The sequence below is a fragment of the Capra hircus genome, chromosome 5, assembly GCF_001704415.2.
Source record: "Capra hircus breed San Clemente chromosome 5, ASM170441v1, whole genome shotgun sequence".
Lineage (NCBI taxonomy): Eukaryota > Metazoa > Chordata > Mammalia > Artiodactyla > Bovidae > Capra > Capra hircus.
In genome coordinates, this window is record NC_030812.1 from 97,546,602 (window position 1) to 97,572,651 (window position 26,050).

Genomic DNA, 26,050 nt, shown 5'->3' on the forward strand with positions numbered 1-26,050 from the left:
TCAGAAATGTTGAACGGTTTCACTAGAAAGGACTTAAAAGCGTGCATTTGAGGAGAGAGAAGCGCCGCGTCTCTTGGATGCCCCAGTGTGCCCCTCCTGGAAGACGTGGCGAGGCAGGGGAGCCCTGCGGCCCCTGCTCCAACCAAGGCGGCAGCGCGCGCTGCGCGGAAAACTCCGGAGCAGCGGGCCAAGCCCCGGCGCACCCTTGCTTTCCTTCCCTGCGCCCCATGCCGGCCCGAGCGGCGAGGGGGCGGGAAAAAGGGCAGCGGGCGCCTTTAAATGCTAATGAAGTCGATGCCCCAACTCCGGAGCCAACCCTCCCAACCCTTTCCCCTCCCCGGGCCCGCGCGCCGCCTAGAAGAACTCGTGCGGGGCCATTTTTGGGGCAGTAAGACCGAGCGCGGAGCCCCGGAGCGAGCGCGCAGCCCAAGAGCGCGAGCCGCCTCCGCCGCGAGACACCCCCACCCAGCCCGGCCTCCGGGAGAGCGAGCCCCCGGCCGCCGCGCCCCCCAGCCGCGCCAACCGCCGACCAACCGCCACCGAGGTGCCCGAGGGACAGCGGAGGAGGCGGCATGAGCGAGGCGGGCGAGGCCACCAGCACCACCAGCACCGCCGCCGCCGCTCCCAGCAGCAGCGCCCCCATCACCACCGCCGCCGCCCTCCCGCAGGCTCCGGCGGAGGCGGCCCCCCAGGACCCTGCGCCCAAGAGCCCGGCGGGCGGCGGCGCTCCCCCGGCCCCTGCCCCGGCCGCCCTGGTCTCGGGCAACCCCGGTGGGGACGCGGCCCCGGGCACCGCGGCCCCCGCCTCTTCGGCCGCCGTGGGCAGCGAGGACGCGGAGAAGAAAGTTCTCGGTGAGTCAGGCGGGGAGGATCGGGGGGGGCGGGGAGGGTGGCCGCTCCGGGCTGGGGCCCGGGCCGCCGAGCACGTGTGGGCAACTCCAGCCGCCTGTCTGGGCGGGATGGATCAGGGTCCCCGGGGACGTGGGGCTCCCCTCGACCCTGGGGCGGGCGGCCGCCCATCCCGCAGGCGCTGCCGGACCAAGGCGCGGCGCTCCCGGCCGCCAGAGCGCTCCTGGGTTCGCAAGTTGGGGGTCTTAACTGGGGGTACCCTAGGAGGGCGCTGTCGCGCAGTCCCGTGGCGACGCATCCCTAGGTGCGGAGGGGAAAGAAGCGGCAGTCGGGAAAGAGGATCCAGGGTGGGATGGAAGTGGATGTAGGAATGGGACAGGCACCCACGTGGCATGGGAACTTTGGAGTCCTCGCATAGGATCTGGGCGAGGAGAGCATTTCCTTGGAGGGTAGAGGAAGGCGCTCGGAGCAGACAGGGCAGGGGTGGGGGAGTTGGTGGTGGTGGAAAGTCTTCTTGCTGGGAAGGCTCAGGTGTCCGTCCCAGACGCCCTTCTCACGGGGGCGCGGGAACGAGGCCAGGCTTCTGTCGGCCACATGCTGGCCGAAGAGTGTTGCAATCCTTCTCCGGGGAAACTTGGGTCTCGGTCCCGCGTCCCCCTCCCTCGCCCTGCCCGCTGCTGCAAGAACCATTTGGTGTTTACCAATCACTCTCGTCTTCCCGGATTGTGGGAAAGCGCTTGGTGCAGCAGCTGAAAAAACTTGGTCGGAAGTGAGGAGATGACGTTAGTTCGCAGCCTCGTTATCTTGGGGACTTGTAGCTTAGGAAGGGGAGTCGGAAGAGGAGATGTTCAGGTCCCGGGGGCAGAACGTTACAAAGGATGTCTGTAGTTATTGTTGGTTTTGTCACGTATCTCAGCGTCCTCATTCAGTAACGTTAACGCCCTGTGTGAGGCCTAGGCAGTGGGTGGGGAATAAGGTCTCTAAAGGGTGTGTGCTGTGTATCTCATTCCCTTTTTTTTTTTTTTTAACCAGGGAAGGTTAAGAGATGGTGTAAGATGCTTCTGAGAAATTTTCAGTATTTTGCATGGGGCATGTTTGCTTTCTGTGAGCCTTGCCTGCCCAATTTTCTAGGAAGAAAATTTTATAGGCAGAAACTTGGAGGAATCATGTGAAGAAAGTTTAATAGGATCCCATTTTTTCTGCCTTGAGAGGCCTGTGTTCATTTTTTTTTTTTTTTTTTTAGGGTTAGATTTTACTCAGTTACTGTCAAATGAGCTGCTAAATGTAACATGTGCAGGTTAAGAAACAAAATAGCCTTCATTTCTCTAGGCTAAAAGTTGCTCCAATCTAGTTCAGGTTGTATTGTGATATTGTTTTCAACAAGTGTTTCTTGGAACACTTCCCATGCCAAATGTCAAGAGAGACAACCTTGGTTTATCCGAAGCAGTGTTAGGATATGTTCTTAATTTGATTTATTTTCATATAAAGGAAATTTCTGTTTTTCACTGGATCCCTGTCTCTTTCTTGAATCTAAACTGAATTTTAAACTGCCGTAGATATCTTTAAAGATGAAGGAACTAGATAAATTAATTTACTCAGCCACCAACTGCTCTGACAGTCCCAGCACATCCCTAGTGGTGAGGTTGTAGGTTTTGGGTCTTTTCGCTGTCACTCCCAAATCTCAGCAACAAGGACAGCCTTCTGCCTGACATTTCAATGCTGTCTCTGTCCAGTATGTTCTGCCATCTCCTGTCCTTAGCCAAGCAGACACATGGTGCCTACAATGTGCCAGGTGCAGTGCTGACTGAAATGGAATTCTGGTTTGGGATTCTCGCATTCTAGTTCTTAGAAGTGGTTCTAAACTTCAGCGTATAGCCACAGGCCAGGGGAAGTAGTTGATATGACCGAAGGAAAACTTAATGAACCTCATGGAAACTTGTTGGTCGTCCTCCTTTCCCCATCCAGCTCTGTGTGCGAAGTGAGTTTATGGGCTTAAACCAAGAAGAATGGATGACTGTGTTTGGCCTTGTGAGGTCACTGGAAATTTTTGTGAAATTAGGAAATTTTTAAAAACTAAAGTGGGAATAAAAATAACCTTCGACCTGGATTGAAGTTATCCTTGAAAATCACTTTCATCTTTCTCTTTATTAGTGTTGCTTTTCTAATCACAATTATGCTTTTGACAGTGCCTGTAGACATTAACTATATGAAAATGAATCAAAAAGAGTTCCTAACTTTATATTTTCCTTATGTTTTTCTAGTTCATTAATTTTGGGGCAAATGAGACAAAAAGCATATCATTTGAAATAATGTGAGATTTAAAAGCATATGATCGATCAAAACCAGTCTTCTGTGTACATTTAGATCTAATATATATATATATATATTTTTGCCTCTTTGACCTGTTGCTCTAATTAAAATGTCCTAAAACTGAACGTATTAATAGTTTAGTCTCTTTATTGGAGAGAGATCTTCCTTAGTTGGCATAAGAATTGCAGATTGCTCAGTAAATGGTGGGCCAAATGACTTTGAAGGCAAAAGAGTTTTTTGTGTTTTCTTTTTACAAATAGAGCTAAATAAACTACTTCCCCAAGCATATTCATGTAGCAAAACTCAGAACTAACCCTGCCCACAGCAAAGTAAGCTCTAATTACTGTTTTCTTCTTGAATTTAAAAGCTGAATCTTTATTATTTTTCCTTGGAAATTAAAAATATTGTTTGTGGTTAATTGTTACTTTTATTCTCTCCTAAGCTTTATTCTTTTTTAAAGATACTCTATTGCCACATTTCTTGTCTCACTGAGTTTTGATAATTGTTTTATGCTTTTCCTGAATTTAGACCTGGGCATTTCGTAGAGGTACTGGATTTGGTATTCACAGTTGATTCAGAGGAGTCATCTAAAATCATAAATGGCTAAAATAAACATAAATCTGTGAAGTACAAGTTCCATGACCATACTATTGGTTTAGATTTCTTCTCTTGAGTTCTGTTAAGATCTTACATTGTACAGAAATGGTCCTGTCACAGGGGCGAGTAGAGTCAGCAATCACATTGCGAGGGTTATAAGAAAATGCTGATAAGAATTTGGTTTATAGGAGAAACCAAAATCATTTTGGTTTGATTCCCACCAAATGAAGAGAGCAGGATAAACGATGAAACAGAATCCCAAACTCATCGCAGGTTTGAAAAGGCCTGTTGCGTCATGTCTCGGGGCGGTAAGAACAGAACTGGCCTGAGCCCGCCTCACTTCTATTATTACTCTGGACTCCTCTGATGGGCCCCCATCTGGCATCAAGACAAGTTTCTTCAGGTCTCTGTAGATCAGCTATTAACAAGGAGCTACTTTTTCACTATGTGGAGTTTGCCGACTGTTTCAGAGTGTGAGAGTGATGTGTCAGGTCTCAGGGCTCACCTTGCTCATGTGTCTGTAGTCACTTTCATTGAGAGCTGCTTTCAGCACTTGGAACATTTTTCTGCTGTAAAACTTTACAGAGCATGTTTTCATTTTTCCCCTTAAACATTGTTTCCCAGTTTTAATCACTGCAGAATCATATAGACTTATGACAACACCTTATCTCAGGACTTCACTGAAACATTTCCCAAGGAAGAAAAGTTTAGTCTTCTGAAGAGTAGTTCCCTGTGACAACCTGTGACAACTTCACTTCCTTCATTTTCTTCTCTCGATAAACTCTAAAGTTAAGCTTTTAATGGTTTCCTCAGGTATATTTAGGCTTTAAATAATGCTATCAAGACCTTAGTGGTATGAGCTTTATCTCTTTGTAGGTCAGATACTAATTTATCTGCTTAATCCTATTTTAGCCACCAAAGTCCTTGGCACTGTCAAATGGTTCAACGTCAGAAATGGATATGGATTTATAAATCGGTATGTGTGTGTATCTCTGTGTGTTTTATTTAAATATGTCCTCATGCTGTGGCACCTGCTGTTGGTGTCTTTTCCCATACTTTATTAATGGCTTGTGTAAGTTTTCAGATTTCTGAGCTGTGTAAATACTCTCATTTCTAAGCTGCTGATCATTTAACATTAATTGCAGTGCATTTCTAAAACACAGATAAATAACTTATTTTATATAATCTAGTCATTAAAAGAAAAAACAGTGGCAGTGGGGACAATAGAGAAAGGGGAAGGGACTTAAGATAATTGAGTGGGTATCCACAATTTCACAGATGGAGCAGTGGAATCCTAGACTGGTTAAGCAACTTTCCTCAGGTCACACAACTAGTGAGTAATTGAGCTGGATCTGTAACCCAGGTCTGGTCCAAGTCCTGTGTAGAAACCACAGTGTTTTCTTTAAACCATGGTAACTTCTAAGCATATAGGAATGAGAACACAGCTGCAAGCGGTGAGGGTGTTCTGATGTTTTTATATGATACCATCATTTTCTCTAGCCCTCCTAGCTAGGACCCCGCCTTCTTAAAAAAAAGAAAAATTCCTCTAATTTCTTCCTTGTATGTTTTGGTGGGCAGTGGGGGTGCGGTGGGGGTTTAGGGTAGGGTGGTGGTGGAGGGGGGGTTGTTTTAGGTTTCAGTGTAAGGGGAGCCTAGTTCACAGCTGTGCCCTGTCCTTTTAACTGTCTTGCTTTGCTTTTGCTGGGAGGGAAACCTCAGGCTCTGGTTACATACCATGTGATTTAGAGAGAGATGAGAGGAAACGGGTGTTTCGGTAGGTTGACTCTGTGTGCATGAAGCTAGGCACCATTGTCATATGGAAGAGTAAGGTGGGTCCCTTTTGGGTTTAGAAGTTTTTAAGGACTGACTTGAGGCGTCTGAGTTTAGAGGACAGACAGACATCTATGTTGTGTTTTGAAGTCCTAGGCTCTAAACTATTGTACGTTTTCCCACTTACCTAGTTCTTTTAACTGTGAGCTTTTTGTCTTCCAACAGAAATGACACCAAAGAAGATGTATTTGTACATCAGGTAAGAGGGACGATAACTGTGATGTTTGCTCTCTGAGGAGAGGGGTGTCTGTAATCTGCTATTATTATCCCTTTCCCAAAGTGAAGCCCTGCACGTTGCTGTTCTGCTTGAAACTCCTCCTGGGGTTTTATTTTGGCAAGAGGGCCCAGTTCCACATTTTAAGATTAGCACTTAAGCTCTTCTCGTCCATCACATTAACTGTTTTCAGACAGTTTTGTTTTTTGAGCTTAATGAAGTAATAATCAGACCACATGCTAATTTTTAGAGCCTTAGAGTCTTCAGCTAAAGCACTTCTATTTCCATCTTAGCAGCCTATGCGCCTGACTGTGTTTCCTCCTTGTGTTTGGCTGGGCCTCACCTTACCTTCGCCTGGGTGGGTACTGGTTAAATCCTCCTCCATCAGAGCAACTTGAACTTGGGTAAATAGCACAGCGAAGCAGATGGCTGGAGTGTGTGTATCCAAAACATGGGGGCTTTCCAGGAGGCTCAGGGGTAAAGAATCCACCTGCCGATGCAAGAGACTCGGGTTCAATCCCTGGGTGGGGAAGATCCCTTGGAGAAAGAAATGGCAACCCACTTCAGTATTCTTGCCTGGGAAATCCCATGAGCAGAGGAGCCTGGTGGGCTACGGTCCGTGGGATACAGAAGAGTTGGACACGACTTAGCGACTGAGCACAAGCAAGATCCAAGACATAAGGAGACTCCAGCTCCCAGGCTAGTCCCCTCCTCTGTCCTGCGTAGCACATGTCCAGGTCAAATAGGCCTGTAGTCCCCTGTATTCAACGGAGATGTAGAAAAAGTGTAAAATACAGAAAACACAGACTTCTCTGTATAGGAAGCTCAGTCTTTTTCTACATTATTGACCTAGGATGTTATTCTGTATCCTGGACTTTCTCGGCAAAAGAGATTAAAAGCATGACGTGCACTTAGTTTTCTTTTTGTGTGGTTAATTTTCAGTGAATTGTCTCACATGTGTGTGGTTCTTAGTGAATAACAACAGAGAAGTACAGAGACAGGTACCAATACCAGCACATTCACCTCCAGGGCTCTGTCAAGCGTCTGGTTTTCTGTGTTTTCCTGCTGTTTAGGATCCTCTGTACCATGGGGTAGAGTTTGGTGACTGGAGAGAGTGCTATGTCAGAAGAAGTGATCCCGTTGTGGTTTCTATCAGTTGTATTCCAGTTGTGCCGGGGTAACTGGAGTGGATTACTTTGTTCAGACACAATGACTTTTAAAGTCAGAACAGACCTAAAGGGAGTGTTGCTTATAATACCTAGGGAGTAATAGAGATTTTGGGGCTAAGAACTCTGCCTTTTGGTGACTGATGGCGTAAAGGGACCTCACAAGGTTCTGTGCCAGTGGCCAGCCTCACTGGCCTGTGAGTGTGTGAACTGATTCCAGCCCCCCGTGAGGCTGGGCGGTGAGTCACCTCGGTGTGCTGAGGCTTGCCCAGTTTAACAGGAAAAAGAGAACGAGCCGGTAGGGAGGGGCTGTTTTTGGACTGGCTGAATGTTCAGGCGGCCTGTGTGTATATCCTGTCCTGAACTGCCTTTTTCCTCTGTGGGTGAGGTCTCTGCCCTACTGGCTCATTCTTTTTTTTTTCCCTCCCTCCTACTCAGAGTAAGGGAAGGGCTAGATTACACATGCCTAATCGCTTTATAAAATAAGGCTGACCTAGTTCCACAGAAACCCAGAGCCCCTTTAACTGTTTAGAAATACCAGCTGACAAAATGGAATTCATTACAGGAATTATTTTCTTCCCTCCATTGATTGAAAAAGAGAAGCCTGTTTATAAGCAGGTATTTAGGTGCCTATGTTCACTGCAGGATAACATCATTAACCTTTCAATGTTATTTATCAGGGAGCGCATAGGGATGAGCTGACATGTGAATGATGTGATGAGAAAAATTTCAATAAATATCACACAGTTATAGTACAGGGGTATACACTTCCCCTACTCACCCGCCTCCTTCCCCTAGGCTGTATTTTTATAAACTCAAATAAATCACTTATCAGCCTCCAGTTGGTTTCCTCATCTGTAAAATGGGAGAGGAGAAGGTTGTCAGCAGTGTTTTGTTCTTGAGGTATTTTCAGATATTGTCAGAAATATTTATCCCCCCTTGGATTTTTAAAATTTCTTTTGAGGTTAGCGGTTTCTGTTGTTCACTGAAATCTCTATCCCCATATTTCTGTGTTTATGTGCATGTGTAAGATTTTATGGATGCGTTCCCCATCCCACAGCCCCCACAATGATGGAAAATAGAGTCTGACCCAAGACACTTCATAGTGTGAGGAAACGCATCTATCCAGTAACACAATTAGTTCATCAGTATAACTGCACTTTCTGTTTAACCCACCTACCAAAATGAATTTTGGAGGATAACATGAAATCAAGAAAATAATGTGGAACATAGTTGTATAGTGTTTTTTTGTTTTTTTGTTCTTGTTTTAGAGATTCAGGTTAGTTGGGAGAATAGAATAGAATAGAATAGTGGTAAAGAACCCGCCTGCCCATGCAGGAGACACAGGTTCCATCCCTGGGTCAGGAAGGTGCCTAGAGGAGGAAATCACTACCCACTCCAGTATTCTTTCCTGGGAAACACCGTGGACAGAGGAGCGTTGTGCACTGCAGTTCACGAGATCGCAAAGAGTCGGACATGACTTAGCGACTAAACAACAACGTTAGATTAACGATTTCTTCAGTAGAGCCAGTAAACTTGAAAGGGGTGAACTCTGTGGCCAACTGTGACCTATACTTCATTCAGAATGTTTTTTTAATCTTGACAGACTGCCATCAAGAAAAATAACCCACGGAAATACCTGCGCAGTGTAGGAGATGGAGAAACCGTAGAGTTTGATGTGGTTGAAGGAGAGAAGGTGAGAGGAGATTGTGGTTGGGTATCCAGTGTGCTGGCAATATTTTCTCGCATAGTAAATGGTCTCTCAGTCCTTTATGAGTTAACAGTACTGTGGATTTTTACTATGACAGAAAGAAGCAATTCTTTAAGTAAAAGTGTTTCTGATTATTGACTATCATATGCATTGTTTGATGCAGTATAAAAGGATATTTTAATTTCCATTTTAATAAATGATGAACCCTATTTAAATCATGGAAGGAAAAGCTAATTTCTGAAGATTTAAAATGACAAATCTTATTTTGGTACCAAATGTGTTTTCAAGTGAAATTTAAAATTAAAACAGGGCTTTCCTGGTGGCTTGGTGCTAAAGAATCCACCTGCCAGTGCAGGAGACATGGGTTCGATCTCTGATCTGGGAAGATCCCATATGCTGCAGAGAAACTGGACCTGTGCACCACAGCTATTGGGCCTGTACTCTAGAGCCCTGGAGCTGAAACTGCTGAAGCCGCACACCCTCCTAGAGCCCATACCCTACAGCAAGAGAAGCCACAGCAACAAGAAGCCCATGTACAACTAGAGCTTAGCCGCTGCTTGCTGCAACTAGAGAAAGCTCACGCACAGTGATGAAGATCCAAGGCAGCCAGAAATAAATACATAAATAAAATTTTTAAAATTAAGGTAGTTTTTTAGTATTAAAAATTGATAAAAGCTATTTTAGGGTGAAAGATACCTTTTTAAGAATAAAATCAAATATAATCATTATGTTTTCTCTTTGGCTTGGGTTTTGAAAAGCCAGAGGCATCTTGACAGACTGTGTAACCACTATCTTCAGATGAAGACTAACCCAGGAAGCTAAAAGGATCATTTTGATGTGCATCGACAGGTTTTTAATGCTGTGCTATGTTTAATTCTAATATTAGTACTGTCTTTTATGCTTTATTTTTTAATTGTAAGCTGACTAGTTCATTCCCAGATGATTGATCTTCTGATATATACACCATTCATTCTGTAGTTCCTGTTCTTAGCAACTCTCAAACTGTTTCCTGTTTTAAAAGAGAAACACTTTATTTCATCTCATATAAAAATTTAAGTGACCTTTACCAATGTGATCCCAGAGTATCTTGCAGATCTTCCAGAGTTCCAAGTTATCTACCAGCAAATGCAGACCTGTAACGATCCCTAATGTCCCATCCAACTATTAAAATTTTATCTAGCCAGGTTAATTTTACCTCTGTGTATTTTCAGCATGTGAGGTTATACAAATGGACATAGAGTGGGGTTTCACTCTTTTGAATCTCCTTTTCCAGAACTTTTTATATTTTTGAAGCATTACTTTATCCGTTTGTCCATAGAGAATCTGAAGGCTATGTCTGTTTTGACAATAAGATCTGAAGAGGGACTACTTTTGTGGACACTGTATGAAAGCAGGAGCTGAGTCAGCAGCCCTTCATTCCTGCCACTGCCACGCTGGGAGGAATTTCTCTCTCACTAGCTGAGTGCTGGACAGACCACGTGAGCCCATGAGTGGATTCTCTTGGTACCTCACAGAGTAACAGGTTTCCGTATTTTCTAGGAAGAGAACATTATCTCAGTTATTTCCAGTGAAGAATATTCTTCCTGGTCTAGCATTCCTTTGCTCCAGTTGCTTTATATTTACCAGTTTTACATTTCTTAAAGAAATATATATACATATTGCTCTTGAATCAAGAGAGCAGAGGTTGTGGAAGCACGCAAGCTGTATATACATCCATTATTTTTTTAACTTTCTACTTTATATTGCAGCATAGTTGATAAACAGTGTTGTGTCAGGTGTCATGCTGTATACATTTAAATCAGGACATCAAGCATCTTGCTCACCTTATTAAAACGAGGGTGTGTTTTTGAGGTCACCTGTAGGAACTTCTAGTACCTCCTGCCAGTCTTAAAACCCTCTGGCTGTCTAAGGCGGTGCTTTCGATCGTTTGGCTTCTTTCTGACTCGAAGGCCCTCTTTGCTTTCTTCCTTTCTCAGGGTGCAGAAGCAGCCAACGTGACCGGCCCGGATGGCGTTCCAGTGGAAGGGAGCCGATACGCTGCTGACCGGCGCCGCTACAGGCGCGGCTACTATGGCCGGCGCCGTGGACCGCCCCGCAATGTACGTTGTCTCTTTCATCATCGGTGACCCAAGAAATGTGCGCATCTAAAATTAAGTGTGTATGTTTGAAGCACATAAAAGCTGTATCTTCTCCTGGAAACACAGTGATTTTTTTGAATGGGAAATTTTTCATGTTCAGAATTCATCCCCACTGGTCTTATGCGACATTTTTGCCATTCAGCAGTTTTATCAGTTTGTTTGCATTTGGCTGCAAGTAACAGCCATTTAATTATCATGTAACAAGAAGGCTTAACTTGGGCCATGCCAAGGTTGTCAAAAAGGTTTTTTCTTCTTTTGGCTCCTGTATCGGCCAGAACCGAACCATGTGACATCCCCTGGGTGGGGTAGGGAGAAGGGGCCTGGGATTTCTGTGATTGGCTTACATCTGGTGTTCATCCCTTGGCGCTGACCCTGTTTCTTTCTAAAGTTAGCCTTTCCTTGGCAAGGAATAGTGAGGAACAGCTCTGGAGTAAGTGATGGGCAGTGCTGGCCACAGAAATATTAAGTGATTTGCCTCAATTATGTAACTGTTTTATTTAGGATAGCATTTCCCATTATTTCAAAGTTAAGCAACAATTAAGTCTGAATTTTTAGTCCTGTAGATTGTCCTGTACCAATCTAAGTGAAAGGGTTTACAACCAAGTCTGGCTGGAGGAGGCTCAGTTTAAAGTATTCTTGAGGCATCCAACTTGTGGTCATGAGGACCCTCTTAGATATGAGTCATTTTTTGATGTTTCTAGAATTAGTACCAGGGATTGGTACTCTGGAATAAAACTCAAGATGCTTTGTGAACACAGGATTGTGGCTATGTGCGTCATCCAGGGAAAACTTTTGAAAAAAGTCTCACCAGAATGAAGTATTTGCAGACTGAGAATGGTTTATGTCTCTACACTTTGATAGAATAGTATGTTTCTGCTTACCTAAATGTTTCCTCTCTTCATTGTATCATCTTAAACATGCAGCCCAAATTGGTTTTTATCAGATTCCATGTGGTATCTTGTTTTTCTTCCTGTATTTCTCTTACCCATGTTTTGCTTATCCTGTTTAATTTTTAATAATAAACTGTGTCAGAGACAGTAGGAATACGCTACCATAGCATCTACTACGTCGTGTTAACTCTTTCAGGTTCACCAGATTCACGGAACACTAGTTGTAATTGTTTTGATTTCTAGGTTACCTCAGAAGTACAAGTGGTAAAAAGCCTTTAGTGAAAAATTTTCCTTCAAAGACGTTGCTCCTCAGCTCGAAATTCTGAAGTCATGTGTGTGATGTTTAGAAACAAAATTATCCAAATTCTGAAAATCAACATAAATGAAGGTTTTCTGTTGTGATGTCTTCTAGGTCCTGACAGCTTCCTGAGTGTGTTTGGCAATGGTGGTGCCATTGTTGTTATTTTGTAAAACTAATCTTAATGAAAGATTTGGCTATAGAAAACTCAGATACAGAGAAACCTAAAGAGAAAATTTACAGTTTATTCAGTCACACTATTTGGCGGAACATTTTCTATGCTAATATGCCTTTAAATCATTGGAGATTATATCTGATACAGATTTTATAAAGTATAGAGTTACTTGGATTTTCTGAAATTAGACTAGTTGAGGCTATGCTTGAAGCTTTTCCTCTTTGAGAATTTTGTTGCTCATGTGGGCTTGGTTTTCTGGAGAGTTCTAAATCTTAAATACTCTCACCCCCAACATCAGTCATTTAATTTTCTTCATTCTAAGTTTGTTCATTTTTTAAAAGCTATAGTTACTTTACTTAAGACTACCTTTGGCATTGCAGTTCCCCTTTAAAGTAAGATTTGAAATAATTCTTTAAGGGATGTTTAGCTGTTTGCTTATATTTTTTGATATAAAATGTTAGTATGTGAAATGGTAGTTTAAATACAGGAAAAAGATAAAATGAATCAATAATTCCTTGTGTTAATAAAGTTTGTTATATTCAGAAACTGTATTTATTACTTGCTACTATGTATTAAAGTGCAATTAAAACTTTATTCCTAAACAAATAAAGAGAGGTATGCCAAAAGTCAGTGGTTCTCAAACCTTCTGGTTTTTGGACCCATTTATATGCTTAATTATGGGATCCCAGAGTTTTTCTGTATATTTATATCTATTAATACTTATTGTATTGGAAAGTAAAGCAGAATTTAAAAGATTTAATTTATTTTAAAATAAGCTATTACTTGTAAATACAAATAACTTCTTTTTAATGAAAGCTATTTTTTAATTGAATGAAAAGAGTGGTGTTGCTTTAGGTTTTTGCCAATCACTGATGTTGGTTTAATAAAAGACAGCTGGTTTCTTACAGCTCCTTCTGCCTTGGTGCTGTGAGGGACCATGTGTCACTGTAGCTTCTGGGAGATCCAACCCCCCTCCTGCCCCCAACTCAGGAGAGAATGAGATGGGAAAAGACAGCATCCTGCCAGCCTTATGGGAATAGTTTGACCTTGATGACCCCCTAAGAAGGATTTCAGAGACCCTCATCCACACTTTGAGAACCCAACCACTCCAGGAAGCAAACCACTTAGGACCAACAACAAAATATACAAAACATATTTTTCTTTACTTTGCCCCAGTAGATGGCCAGTGTTGGGGAGACACATTTGGTGGAGCCAAATATTCTAAACTGTGTAAATGTTTTTTGGGTGGTTAGTCAACTGATACTAATTCTAACTAGATGCGAACTAAATTATTTAGCAATTAATTGCACTTGCTTTTCTGCTTCTTGGTATTTTATCTGCATAGATCTGCTTTAATCTTAATGTAGCTTATCTCAGGTCATCACCTGATGATCCGGGGTAAATGCATTTTTGTCGATATACTAGAAGGGATCGTTCCTTTGGGGGAGAATTTTTTGTTTGTTTGTTTCGTTGATACTCAGCCTAAATGGTATTCTTTGCTTCTTTCCCTGCCGACACCTCCTCTGAACCTCTGTTTCTTTGCTTCGCTAGTACGCTGGGGAGGAGGAGGAGGAAGGGAGCGGCAGCAGTGAAGGACTGGAGGCCCCCGCCGCTGCCGGGCAGTTCTCTGGGGCCCGGAGTCAGCCGCGCCGCCCCCAGTACCGCCCCCAGTACCGGCGGCGCTTCCCGCCTTACCACGTGGGACAGACCTTTGACCGCCGCTCCCGGGTCTTCCCCCATCCCAGCAGAATGCAGGTAAACCAGCACCTGGGACTTCTCTCCGGCAGTCCTCACCCCTCCGTCCTTCCTCTGCCTACTCTTCCTCCTCCTCTTCCAATACCAGCGGCCGGAAATCAAACCTTGCTTTTGGCTTCTCGATGCTGACGCTACTTAACCCAAGCAGACTAGTCTGCTCTTTGAGACTGGTCCTTCTAGTCTCATCTCTAAACGCACGACCACATGAGCCTTGAGCCTTGCCTATACCCAGGGACCCTGGTGGACAAGGTACAGTCTCAAGTTTATAGAAAAAATGAAAGATATAAAGTAGGGACAGGTGAAGGTGTCTAGGAGCTGAACTCTGAAGTCAGTCAGGCCTGGGTTTGAGTCTTATCTCTGCTACTTACTGGGAGCTTGTGAGATTAACTTGTCCATCCCTTAAATGTGGACAATTGCCTCCACCTTGGGGCTGTGATGATAAAGTCCAAGATAGACTGTAGTGTGTGACAACTCAGGGTGGAAGGTGTCTATAAAGTCCTTAATTCAGATGAGATAATGTTGATGATTAAGAAAACCTCATATGAAAGTGGAGATGATTGTCTTTTTTTTTCATTTTTAATGCAAAATACTGATACAACTATTGTGAACTTGACTTGTAGTTAATAAGCCTTTCACCAACTTTGCGGTTCCCAGGAAACTTGGAAATCTTGGGAGAGGACCTCATTTTTGGTACCTCTAGTTTACACCTTCTTCCTCTTAGTGTCCTTGGTGTTTGTTTGTCCACTGAGTGTTTTGACTGAACATTGTGTCCAGTCTGTTCTTTGCTGCCCTTTTCCTATCTATCATGCATGACTGTGTTCTTCCTACATTGCTTCTTGTTTTTTTCTCCCCTTCTACTCTTTAACAGCTGTCCCTGACAAATGTGCTAAAAATAGCAAGTAGCCTTACGTATATGGAGAGATTGGGTACATGAGGCATAGTAGGTTTCTTTAGGGCAGCAGCCTGGGCCTCTAGGAAATGAGGACAGGAAGAGTCAGGGAGACTACGACACACATTTATTTTTAGGGAGTCAATAGTGCCTTCCTAAAATAATCCTCCTTCATGTTTAGCATATACATATGTAGCATATTTTTTTGAGTATATGATGAGTATCTTCAATATTGGTTGAAAGAAAAGAATACTTCACCTTAGGAATAGGAGGTTCAGAGCAAAGGGATTCTGCATGCCATGCAGAAAAGCAGGTTGAAAACTAATTTTGAAAATGTGTGCATATTCGGGCAACTGCATTTTAGTTGTCTTGGAAGGACTGATGCTGAAGCTGAAACTCCAATACTTTGGCCACCTGATGCAAAGAGTTGACTCATTGGAAAAGACTCTGATGCTAGGAGGGATTGAGGGCAGGAAGAGAAGGGGACGACAGAGGATGAGATGGCTGGATGGCATCACTGACTTGATGGACATGAGTTTGGGTGAACTCCTGGAGTTAGTGATAGACAGGGAGGCCTGGCATGCTGCAGATTCATGGGGTCGCAAGGAGTCGGACGTGACCGAGCGACTGAACTGAACTGAACTGTGTACCGAGGATGTCATAAAGCGTGATATAGCCGTGTCCAAATGACTTCCCTTTTTCAAAGATAATAATTCTCGACATTTGGCAGATAAGTCATGGCGGTTACTGAGCTGATATCAACTGTTTGTCATCTCCAAGAAGAGAATTATATGACAGAGGAAAAGGAGCAGCATTGTTTGGCCTCCACTAAGAGACAGATGTTTGAAATCAGTTCTTAGTTTTCCCTACAGCTTTATGGAATTGGCAGTGGTGTCCGTTTTTTTTGTTGTTGTTGTTACAAGTGAAGGGATTTGAGTAGTTTAAGAAATTAGCAACTTTTACCTAAGGTTGCATGTGGTAGACGTTGGTTTAAGCTGGGTCTGGCCAGTCTCCTCCTGTTCTGTCATTGTAGTACGTGTTCATCCTCTATGTATGTTCCTTTCTGTTTCTGTGTGTGTGTGTTTGAATCGAAGTTCCTGAAGAAGAAGTAGCTTTGCTTGTTCAGAGAAGTAAGGGAGACTCATGTGGTTGGGATGTTATGGGTGAATAGAGGGGTAAGAGGTTAGATTAAGGTGGCATCAAGGCATATTAGGCATGCCTACTGTAGACCATAATAAGAATTGTTGACCTATCCTCAGTGTGATGAAAAGCTAGCTGAGGGATCTAAACAGGGGAGGAAACATATTTGAGAAATCACCGGACAGTTTAAGGAGGCGGGACCACAGGAGGCAGCAGCAGAATTAGGGAGACCAGCTCCCTCATTTGCCCTATGGAGGGGCAGTCAGGGCAGGAATTAAGAGTGCTATCAGTGGAGGTGTGAGGAGTGGCCACATTTAGGAAGCGACAGCATCTGATGATGGAGTGAACGTGTGGTGTTAGGAATGAAGGATACCTTGCGAAGGAAGACCAGGTTTGGGCAGAGAGACAGAAGGCATTTGGAGATCTTCTGGACACATTAAATATCACCTCCAAGGGGAGAGAAGTCAACGTGGCAGAAAAATAAAAGAGGCAAGAGGTAGAGAGTGGCTTGAGTTAAGAAGGTGTGATTTTAGAAGAGGTGGGAGACAGTCTTTGGGGGTGTTTCAGAAGTGACCTAAAAGAGGCAAGGGAACAAGGAGTTCACACCCAGGAAAGGCATGAAGGGTGGAGGGAATGGCAAGTACGATACAAAGGCCGAAGGGAGCCTGGAGGGTAGGCGAGACTGTAGGTGCACCTGTGGGGACATCAAAACATAGGTAAAGGCCTGGGCCAGGGAGAGAGGGACTGATACAACGAGGATAGGTAGAAAACTGAGCCAAGGACTGAGTTTCGGATTAAGCAGTGAAGGATTAGGGAGACAAGGAGTCTGGTAGAGGACGATGGGAAGGAGCAGATGGGGAGAGAATGTCCTGGAAGGAAGTGCTGTGCTAAGTGCTATTGAGGAAGGGAGGAAGGGAGACTGAGGCCAGGTTAGTAGGTTTGGTAACTTGGAGGTTAGTGGTATGTGAGGACAAAAGTCTCTGAATTCAAGAAAGACCAAAGTGGAGGTATTATTGTCCCCTTTGAGGAGGTGTCTGTGCTGGCAGAGGGGGTCTTCTGCCTCTGTATGTATGTATGTTGTCGAGGAGCTCAGGGAAATGGGGCCGTGGCTGGTGGAGGATGTAGGGTCAGGGCAAGGTTTTTGTTTGATTTGATTATGTTTTTACATTGAATTCTCTCCTGGCCTCCCTTCCTTCACCAACAACCTAAAGTCATTTGGTGGGCAGATCAAATATGCCATACATATACACACATCACACACATGTAACTTACAGTGTATGTATGTGTGGTATGTATTTGTGTTTGTGTATTATTTCTGCCTACTGAAATGGCCTCAGATCAGTGACACCTTAATAGTACTGAGCATGCCTGGCCCCCAATTTTTCATTTGTGAATACCATTTTCCAATAAAAAATAGAAGCCCTTTTGGAGAACCGGCCAATTTCAGAGCCAGGCCAGAGAAAGTACAATATAAGCCTAGAACATCTTGTTGTGCCAGAAAACAAGGAAGTGCTCAAAGAATGCTGGAGTCACATCCAGAGGACACAAGCCAGCTGGACAGGGCTCCATCTCATTGGCCAGTAATGATAGTAACAGATTACAGCTCATTGAATAAAGTAGAAAACCAGGAGTTTTCTATATAAGATATTAACAAATATAAAAGTTTACAGATATAAACAAATATATTGAATTTGATGAAGAATGAAACATTTACTGGCTTTTGAAAGTACTTTTTTCACAAAATCCTCATACATTGCAAAGGGGAAAAGCGTAAACTTCCCCCGGGGTTCTTCTCAGAGTGAACACTGTCAGTAACAGTAGGAATTAAGTAGGAATTGACACCATACGCCTGCCAACAGGATGCAGTGAGAAAAATCCAGAGCACTGTTGTGGCTTCTCTTCCAAGGATGTGTAATTCGATCATGTGGAGACCCTAAACAACCCCGAATGAGGAGTATTTTGCAAAATAACTGCCTTGTAACATTTGAAAGTATCAAGATCGTGAAAGGCAAGTAAAGACTGGAGAGCTGTTCCAGTTACAGAGACAACTAAATTCAGGGCGCGGCTCTAAGTGAGTCTTTTTATTGTAAATGACGTTATTGGGACAACTGAGGAAATCAAATGGAGTCTGAGGTTTCAAGTCTATACTCTCAACCGCCCTGTTACTTTGTGATAATTTAAAGAACACAGTTGGAAAAGGTGGATGTTATTTCAGCATGTTTATATGCCTGGATGGAGCTGATGGAGGAGAGGAGGACTGAGAGTTCAAGTGCCCTCATAGGCCAGAGAGAAGGGTTGGCTTTGTCTGTGGGCATGGACCACTTAATCAGTTGAGTGAGAGAAGAAAAAGCGCATGTAGGTGTAGGGTGGTAGATTTGATGACGAAAGAATATAGAGATTCTTCTTTGATTGGTTCTTTTCTTAGTGAAATATGGAGAAGGAAGGGATATTACCTTTGAGTGGGTAAAAGCAGATTGAGATGTGTCTGTATTATGAAGAAATTCAGAGATTTTGGATGGGTTGGTTGGTTGGTTAGTTTTTTGTTCTTTCTTCCTCTGGAAGTTCTGTAATAAATTAATTCCCCCAGCTTCAAATAAATTTTTCAAGGAAGTATTTTTTATTATTTATTGTTATATTTCAATTAAATATGCAAACAGATAAAAGGAAAACAATTGTAAAAAAAAAAAAAAAAAGGAATCAGAGGTAAAGGTGTGGTTAAAAGGTGTGGGGTGATCTTTGAATGTAGAAACAATTACTGTATCAAAGGGGTACCCCGTTTGTAGAATGAGTGGGTCTGGGTTTGAAATTGTCAGACCCACTGAGGATTCTCATTGCTCTAACGTAGAATATCATTCCATTTCCTTTTGCAATAAAGGTTTTCTTTCAGGAGACAAATGGGACATTTTAACATGTTTAATGTTGTAAAATAAATTTAGTTGCACTGGGATCAGGAAAAGACTGTCTAGTGGGACTGAGTCTGTCTTTCTTTCCTATCATTCATGCCCATTTAATCAGTACATGGTTCACTGATAGGAGATTCCCCAGTTTTGTAAATGAAGCCTTTTATTTTTTTCCTTTAAAAGTTTTTTTCAATGCAACTGTGTGCTGTGTCTCTCATATCCTGCGTTCTGACACTCACTTCAGCTCTCCTTGCCTCCCTCCAGGCCGGTGAGATTGGTGAGATGAAGGATGGGGTCCCAGAAGGAGCACAACTGCAGGGACCAGTCCATCGGAATCCAGCTTACCGCGCAAGGTACCGGAGGTAGGTGATGTCGCCTGCTGACTAATGACCAACTGAAGAACTTGCCAGTGACAGTAGGGCGGTTGGGGTCGTTGCAGGTCTGTTTGTTTTGGGTTTATTATGTAATGAGGAGATGTGACTGCTTTGACCATATGTCCAAGGTTTGGTGGGGCTCTGCAGTACATGTATTTTTAGATGGCTATGTGTCATTTCCCCTGTTCCGAAACAACTAAAATTTCTAGTTATCCCTCTACCAAAGCATTCTTTGTTTCTGATAACTTTCACATGATGTAAATTCATACTTAATTTTTATTTTATTATATTTAATGAGATGAGAGCAACAGAAATTAACTGATATGTTATTCAGTGGTAGCTCTACAAATGAAGGAAGAATTGGCTGCCAGCACGCATTTGTGATACAGTAAGTCCCCTACATGCCAGTGAGTTCTGTTCCAAGAGCATGCTTGTAAGTCCAGCATGCTTCGTTCATAAGTCATAAAAAGTTAGCCTAGGTACCCACCTAACACAATCAGCTAGACAGTACTGTACTATAATAGGTTTATAATAGTTTTCATGCAAATAACGTGTACATAAAAAACAAATAATTTATTTACAGGGCAGCAGTGGAGAAACAGACATAGAGAATAGACTTATGGACATGGGAAAAGAGGAGGAGAGGGTGAGATGTATGAAAAGAGTGACATGGAAACTTACATTACCATATGTAAAACAGATAGCCAATGGGAATTTGCTGTATGGCTCAGGAAACTCAAACAGGGGTTCTGTATCAACCTAGAGGGTTGGGATGGGGAGGGAGATGAGAGGGAGGTTCAAAAAGGAGGGGATATATGTATACCTATGGCTGATTCATGTTGAGGTTTGACAGAAAACAACAAAATTCTGTAAAGCAATTATCCTTCAATAAAAAATTTTTTAAAAATTAAAAAAACACTTTTAATCTTATATTACAGTACCTTGAAAGTACAGTAGTCCAGTCAGTACAACAGCTGGCACACACGGGCTGGCAAGAAGTGACCAGTGACCAGGCAAGAAGAGTTACTGACTGGAGGAGGGAGAGGAGGTGGGATTTGGTGGAACTGAAGGACCGTCAGCAACAGGAGAAGGGGGGCAAGCACATTTGCGTCTTTGAAAGTTTGCAGCTCATAGGGGACTTGCCAGACTGAATGTTCTGATAATGAAGCGGTCTAATGCAGGGGTTGAATCAACTAACTACAGATCCAGGTGTCTGTGTTTAAATTCCCACCCTACGACTAGCAGCTCATCTGTAGCTGTATGTGTCTCCTTCTCATAAGTTTCAGGACTCCTCTTAGACGGAGTCACCAGGTTTATAAAATGGACAATAAGGAATATCCCACAGTTGTCAGTAAGGTTAGATGTACTCTAAGGTATTTAAGATAATCAGAATGTTGCCTGATAGATAGTAAGCCCTCGATAAATTGATTACTACTACTACCAAGGATTTTAAGAGTAGTGAAAGGATTATTGTTTTATTTCTGCTTTATCCCTTGTGAAAACTGAATTGGCTAGACTCCCCAAGATTCATTATAAGCTTTTTATATTGTAGGCTCCCTGTTCCTTTGCCCTGTCCTTGAAGAGCTTCATTCATGAATGACGTCCATACCCCCTTGAAGTTTGGCAAAATGGGATTATTGACGGGAGAGTAAGGACATTACTGGAGCTCTCCTGATTGGCAGCATTCTACATTCTTTTTTCTCACAAGATTCCTTGTAATTTTAGATGCTGTCATTCTAATGATTCACTACTAATGACTTTGGAAATAAAAGAAGCTTCGTAAAAATGTCTTAAGGAAAACAGGAAAAAGATCCTGCGGGTCCCAGTTTTGTCAATCTCTAGCTGTGTGTGACCTTGGGAAGGATGTATTCAACCTTTTTGACCTATAAAAGCAGCAATTCAATGTGATTCAACCAAATACTCACCTTTAAGCCTCTTGGTTTTCTCACCCTAAATCTTAAACTCACAGAATCAGCCTTGAAATTAAATGAGATAATTAACATGCAAGCATAGAGCACAGGCCTCAGCACACAACGACTAATGTTAGTTTTCGTGCTGTGTCGAATCCCCTTAGTCTCCACGTCTTCAAGGCAGGCTGCCCACAGAGGGCAGATACCAGGCACTTCTCTTAATTTTTGCACCCACAGTGCCTGGTAGGACCAGAACCTATGTTCTATAGGTGTTTGTTCGCTGCAAATAGTGTTCAAATGAAGGAGGAAAATGATTGAATTTTTAAATCTCATCATCCTTTTGTTCCATTTGCCACATTCAGTTCAGTTCAGTCGCTCAGTCGTGTCCTACTCTTTGCGACCCCATGAATCGCAGCACGCCAGGCCTCCCTGTCCGTCACCAACTCATGTTGGTGATGAGTTTACTCAAACTCATGTCCATCGAGTTGGTGATGACATCCAGCCATCTCATCCTCTGTCGTCCCCTTCTCCTCCTGCCCTCAATCCCTCCCAGCATCAGGGTTTTTTCCAGTGAGTCAGTTCTTCACAGGAAGTGGCCAAAGTACTGGAGTTTCAGCTTCAGCATCAGTCCTTCTAATGAACACCCACGACTGATCTCCTTTAGAATGGACTGGTTGGATCTCCTTGCAGTCCAAGGGACTCTCAAGAGTCTTCTCCAGCACCACAGTTCAAAAGCATCAATTCTCTGGTGCTCAGCTTTCTTCACAGTCCAACTCTCACATCCATACATGACCACTGGAAAAACCATAGCCTTGACTAGATGGACCTTTGTTGGCAAAGTAATGTCTCTGCTTTTTAATATGCTATCCAAGTTGGTCATAACTTTCCTTCCAAGGAGTAAGCGTCTTTTAATTTCATGGCTACAGTCACCATCTGCAGTGATTTTGGAGCCCCCCAAAAATAAAGTCTGACACTGTTTCCACTGTTTCCCCATCTATTTGCCATGAAGTGATGGGACCAGATGCTATGATCTTAGTTTTCTGAATGTTGAGCTTTAAGCCAACTTTTTCACTCTAGCCTTGCATAATTCTAGGAGTAAGTCTTGATCCCTTGACTTTTTAAACCTTTAAAGACAAAACCTGCTGTTCTCGAAGGCCCTTTCCAATTGCGCATGTTCTCTTTTCTCTGCTCCAGGGGCCCTCCTCGCCCACGACCTGCCCCAGCTGTTGGAGAGGCTGAAGATAAGGAGAATCAACAAGCGGCCAATGGTCCAAACCAGCCACCTGCTCGCCGTGGATACCAGCGCCCCTACAACTATCGGCGTCGCCCCCGTCCCCCTAACGCTCCTTCACAGGATGGCAAAGAGGTGAGGCCAGCTAGTCAGAGGACACGCTGCCAGACTACCCTGGACCATGTCAGCCTTTAGTATTCCCTCCTAAGAGTGGTTTCATAGTCTGGAAACTGAGGCCAAAAAATATGTATCATATATGTATCTTTATGTATAATAACATTTTCATAAAGGTATGTATATATACAGAGAGGGTGAGAGAGAGAGACAATGCCTTGCCCATATCGCAAACCAGATATTTGCTTTCAACCAATTAACACTCTAGTCAGAACAGTTCAGTTCAGTTCAGTCGCTCAGTCGTGTCCGACTCTTTGCGACCCCATGAATCGCAGCACGCCAGGCCTCCCTGTCCATCACCAACTCCCAGAGTTCACTCAGACTCACGTCCATCTAGTCAGTGATGCCATCCAGCCATCTCATCCTCTGTCATCCCCTTCTCTCCTGCCCCCAATCCCTCCCAGCATTAGAGTCTTTCCCAACGAGTCAACTCTTCCCATGAGGTGGCCAAAGTACTGGAGTTTCAGCTTTAGTATCATTCCTTCCAAAGAAATCCCAAGGCTGATCTCCTTCAGAATGGACTGGTTAAAGCTCTCCAAACAAAGGGCAGCGTTTATAGAGAGGAACCTGCCTCTCAGCATGTGTTGAAAGTAACTGTGTATTTTTTATGACTCTCAGCTGTGAAGAGTGATGGTATTTAGTTGCCGTTTGGAAGCCATTCTTTGGTGATTCTAACTTTTGACTCCAACTTTAAGAGTAGTTAAGAATTTGCACAGTGATTTACCTCTGCAGGCAGGAAGATCCCTACTTGTGAGACCTTTCAGTCTTGAAGTCTCCACTGCTGTGGACATTGGTTCATTTCCGGTTTGTGGTTTTATTGTGTGTTTCAGACCAAGGCAGGTGAAACACCATCTGAGAACCCGGCTCCAGCTCCTGAGCAGAGCAGTGCAGAGTAACAGCCGGCTCCCCAGGCACCTTCACCATCTGCAGGTAGGCGGCCCATGCGGAACTGACGTTCTCTTTAAACAGCGCTGATTTCTCAGCGGTGGCACAGAGCAGTCTAAACTAACCCTGCAGTTCATCTGGGCCAGCCTCTTATCTGCATCAGGATTCTGAGAAAGAGATGTTTCGGTGGTGAAATATCTCTGAAGCTGATCTTATTTTGCTTCCTTTTGGAGACATAAACGTGCAGACAGAGTTAATGAGTGTCAAAGTCATTTTTCTAGATAGACAGTTGTCAACTATTAACACCGTGGAGAGTTTTACTTTTGTGACCCCTAGTGGCCAGTTTGATAATTTTAAAGTGCCTGCGTGCTTGCTCTGTGGCTTCAGACTCTTTGGACTAGCCTGCCAGGCTCCTCTGTCCATGCAGTTTCCCAGGCAAGAAACTGGAGTGGGTTGCCATTTTGTTCTCCAGGGGATCTTCCCAACCCTGGGATCAAACCTGCATCTCCTGCTTGACAGGCGGATTCTTTACCACTGAGCCACCAGGAAGCCCAATGTGCCTGACAAGGCTTCGTTTTAATAACAGAAGACTGATCTGTGGAACAAACAGGAATTATTTTTGCCTTCCCATTTCCCTTTGATAGCCAACATTAGTTATGTGTAGTGCTTGAGAGCGCTTGGGTTTACCTTCCAGTGCAGGATCTGCTCCTCATTCGCTTGAATGCTCTTGAGCAGTTTATTTATTCTCTGCTACAGTTCTGTCTGCTGCGGGTAAAATAGGGATATTGACTGGTCTGGGTATTACAAAGACAGACGTAGTGATATCACACGTATGAACTACCGAAGCAGGGTGTGGTGAAGAATAACCTCTCCATAAAGTTAGCTTGTTTTTCTTCATTATTACTTCCTGCTTTTTTTCTTCCTTCTTGCTAAAAATCTTGGAAGTTGTATTTGTATAGGTAGAAATATACTGGAAAGACTGATTGAGCGAGTCTTAAAAGACTATATAAGCCATAGTTGGTTTCATTCTGGGTTTTTCATCTAATAAATCCTGAGAACTTGATTTTTTAGTATTTCTTGGTTGTTGCCCTTTTCATGAAATAAATAAGGAAGTAGCTTTTAGTTAAAAGGGTTTTAAGCTTATAGTAGTAGTGTTATTTTTTCAAAAAATTAATATTTCATAAAATTTTAAGATCATTTAAAGTTTCTACATTTTAAATGCCATCTGCTTTTATATGCAGAGGTTTGGATTTAAATTAGCCTTTCACAAGATAGACAAGTGCTATGCTGAAAATATTCTATTTTACCTCTGGGTAGCATGAGCAATTTATCATAGAAATAAATTCCATATTCAGAGTTGCTTGAAATAATTGACAGGATTATATATTAATCATTTGGCCATAACCTTTTAGTAACATTATTTCTAGGTATTGTTCCAAAGGAAATAATCCAAAATATAGGGGGAAAATTTCTACTATAATCTAGTATTGGAGAAGTGGTTAAATATTGAGAAATATCCATATTAGGAGATACTGTGTAACCACTAAACTGATTATGAAGAATTATCAATGTTATAGTATCATTATTTGAAAAGGCTCCATGATGATAATTTTCTTTTTTATAATTTTACAGAATTTTTACCATTATGCACTGAGTGTTCTTGTTTATAAAAATGTTTTATTAGAAAGTTTCCATTAAATTCATGTTTCAGTTTACAAATCTCTAAAAGGTACACATGGAAGATTTTGTTTTGAGCTTTTGAGTTCAAATTATTTTTTGAACTGCATAAAAAACAGGTAATTTTTGCCTTTTTATTCTTTAACCCTTGGTCATCTTGTCACCCTTTAATAAGTCTGATGTGAATATTTTCCAGGTGACTTAATTAATGACCATTCAAAAAATAAAGCAAAAAGCAGACCACGACCTTACGAACACCAAAGAAACGTCCAAGCAATAAAGTGGAAGATTAATAACCAAGATGTGGACATTAGAATGTTGACTACACTTCTTTACAAAACAGACAACTACACGAGGAAAACATCAGCCATTTTTTCCAGCAGCTGAGATCCTGGGAATGCCTGCATATAACAAGAGAGTGACCTCCCCAGTTTCAGCAGCCACTAGGTTTATATTTTTTTCTCCTGGTTTTTACTGTTTTGGTAATATGAATTGAAAGAAGAATTATTAATACCGCATGGGGAGACACCTCCCAACCAAAGAAATCTGAAATATATAGTAAATGCTTTTTTTTTTTTTTTCCTTTTCTGTTCATTTTGGATGCTGGTGCTAAACTTCCAAGTGTCATGATTTAAAAAAGAAATTTTATTCCCTTCTTATTTATTTCTAGGATAAGGGGAGGGTAACATTTTGCTTTCTTATGTAACTCTCTTGGAAAATGTGCAGTACGAAGTTCCGCAAAAATAAAATTTTTACCCTTGAAAGGAAAGATGTATAACTGGAGAATGTTTTTCTGAGCACATGTTTTTGTCTTTTTTCCTTACTTCATTCACTGAATTGTAAGCTCAAAGCCAAGTGTACAGGTGGATTTGTGCTATTTAATAAATGTAGGGGCCTGAGCTGAGAGCAGAAGAAATGGGATTCTTTGGGGAATGAA

The 26,050-nt window shown here is 42.8% G+C and overlaps 1 protein-coding gene across 2 annotated transcripts; it reads left to right on the top strand.

Moving 5' to 3' along the window:
- Window positions 351-25,888, top strand: YBX3 (Y-box binding protein 3). Of its 2 annotated transcripts, XM_018048477.1 has the most exons (10): window positions 351-852; window positions 4,669-4,732; window positions 5,752-5,785; window positions 8,573-8,662; window positions 10,654-10,776; window positions 13,730-13,933; window positions 19,127-19,224; window positions 22,341-22,512; window positions 23,382-23,481; window positions 25,310-25,888. In XM_018048477.1, the coding sequence occupies exons 1-9, from the start codon at window positions 573-575 to the stop codon at window positions 23,445-23,447; spliced, it is 1,131 nt and encodes a 376-aa protein (XP_017903966.1). In that variant the 5' UTR covers window positions 351-572; the 3' UTR covers window positions 23,448-23,481; window positions 25,310-25,888. The 2 variants fall into 2 exon arrangements, with proteins under 2 accessions (XP_017903966.1, XP_017903967.1); XM_018048478.1 differs by lacking the exon at window positions 13,730-13,933.

What these genes read in the sequence shown, in the direction of transcription:
- YBX3 (XM_018048477.1), top strand. Translation starts at nt 573, where the DNA reads ATGAGCGAGGCGGGCGAGGCCACCAGCACCACCAGCACCGCCGCCGCC. An exon ending in CGCGGAGAAGAAAGTTCTCG is followed by an intron (nt 853 to 4,668) that starts GTGAGTCAGGCG and finishes ATCCTATTTTAG; the next exon opens with CCACCAAAGTCCTTGGCACT. An exon ending in GGATATGGATTTATAAATCG is followed by an intron (nt 4,733 to 5,751) that starts GTATGTGTGTGT and finishes GTCTTCCAACAG; the next exon opens with AAATGACACCAAAGAAGATG.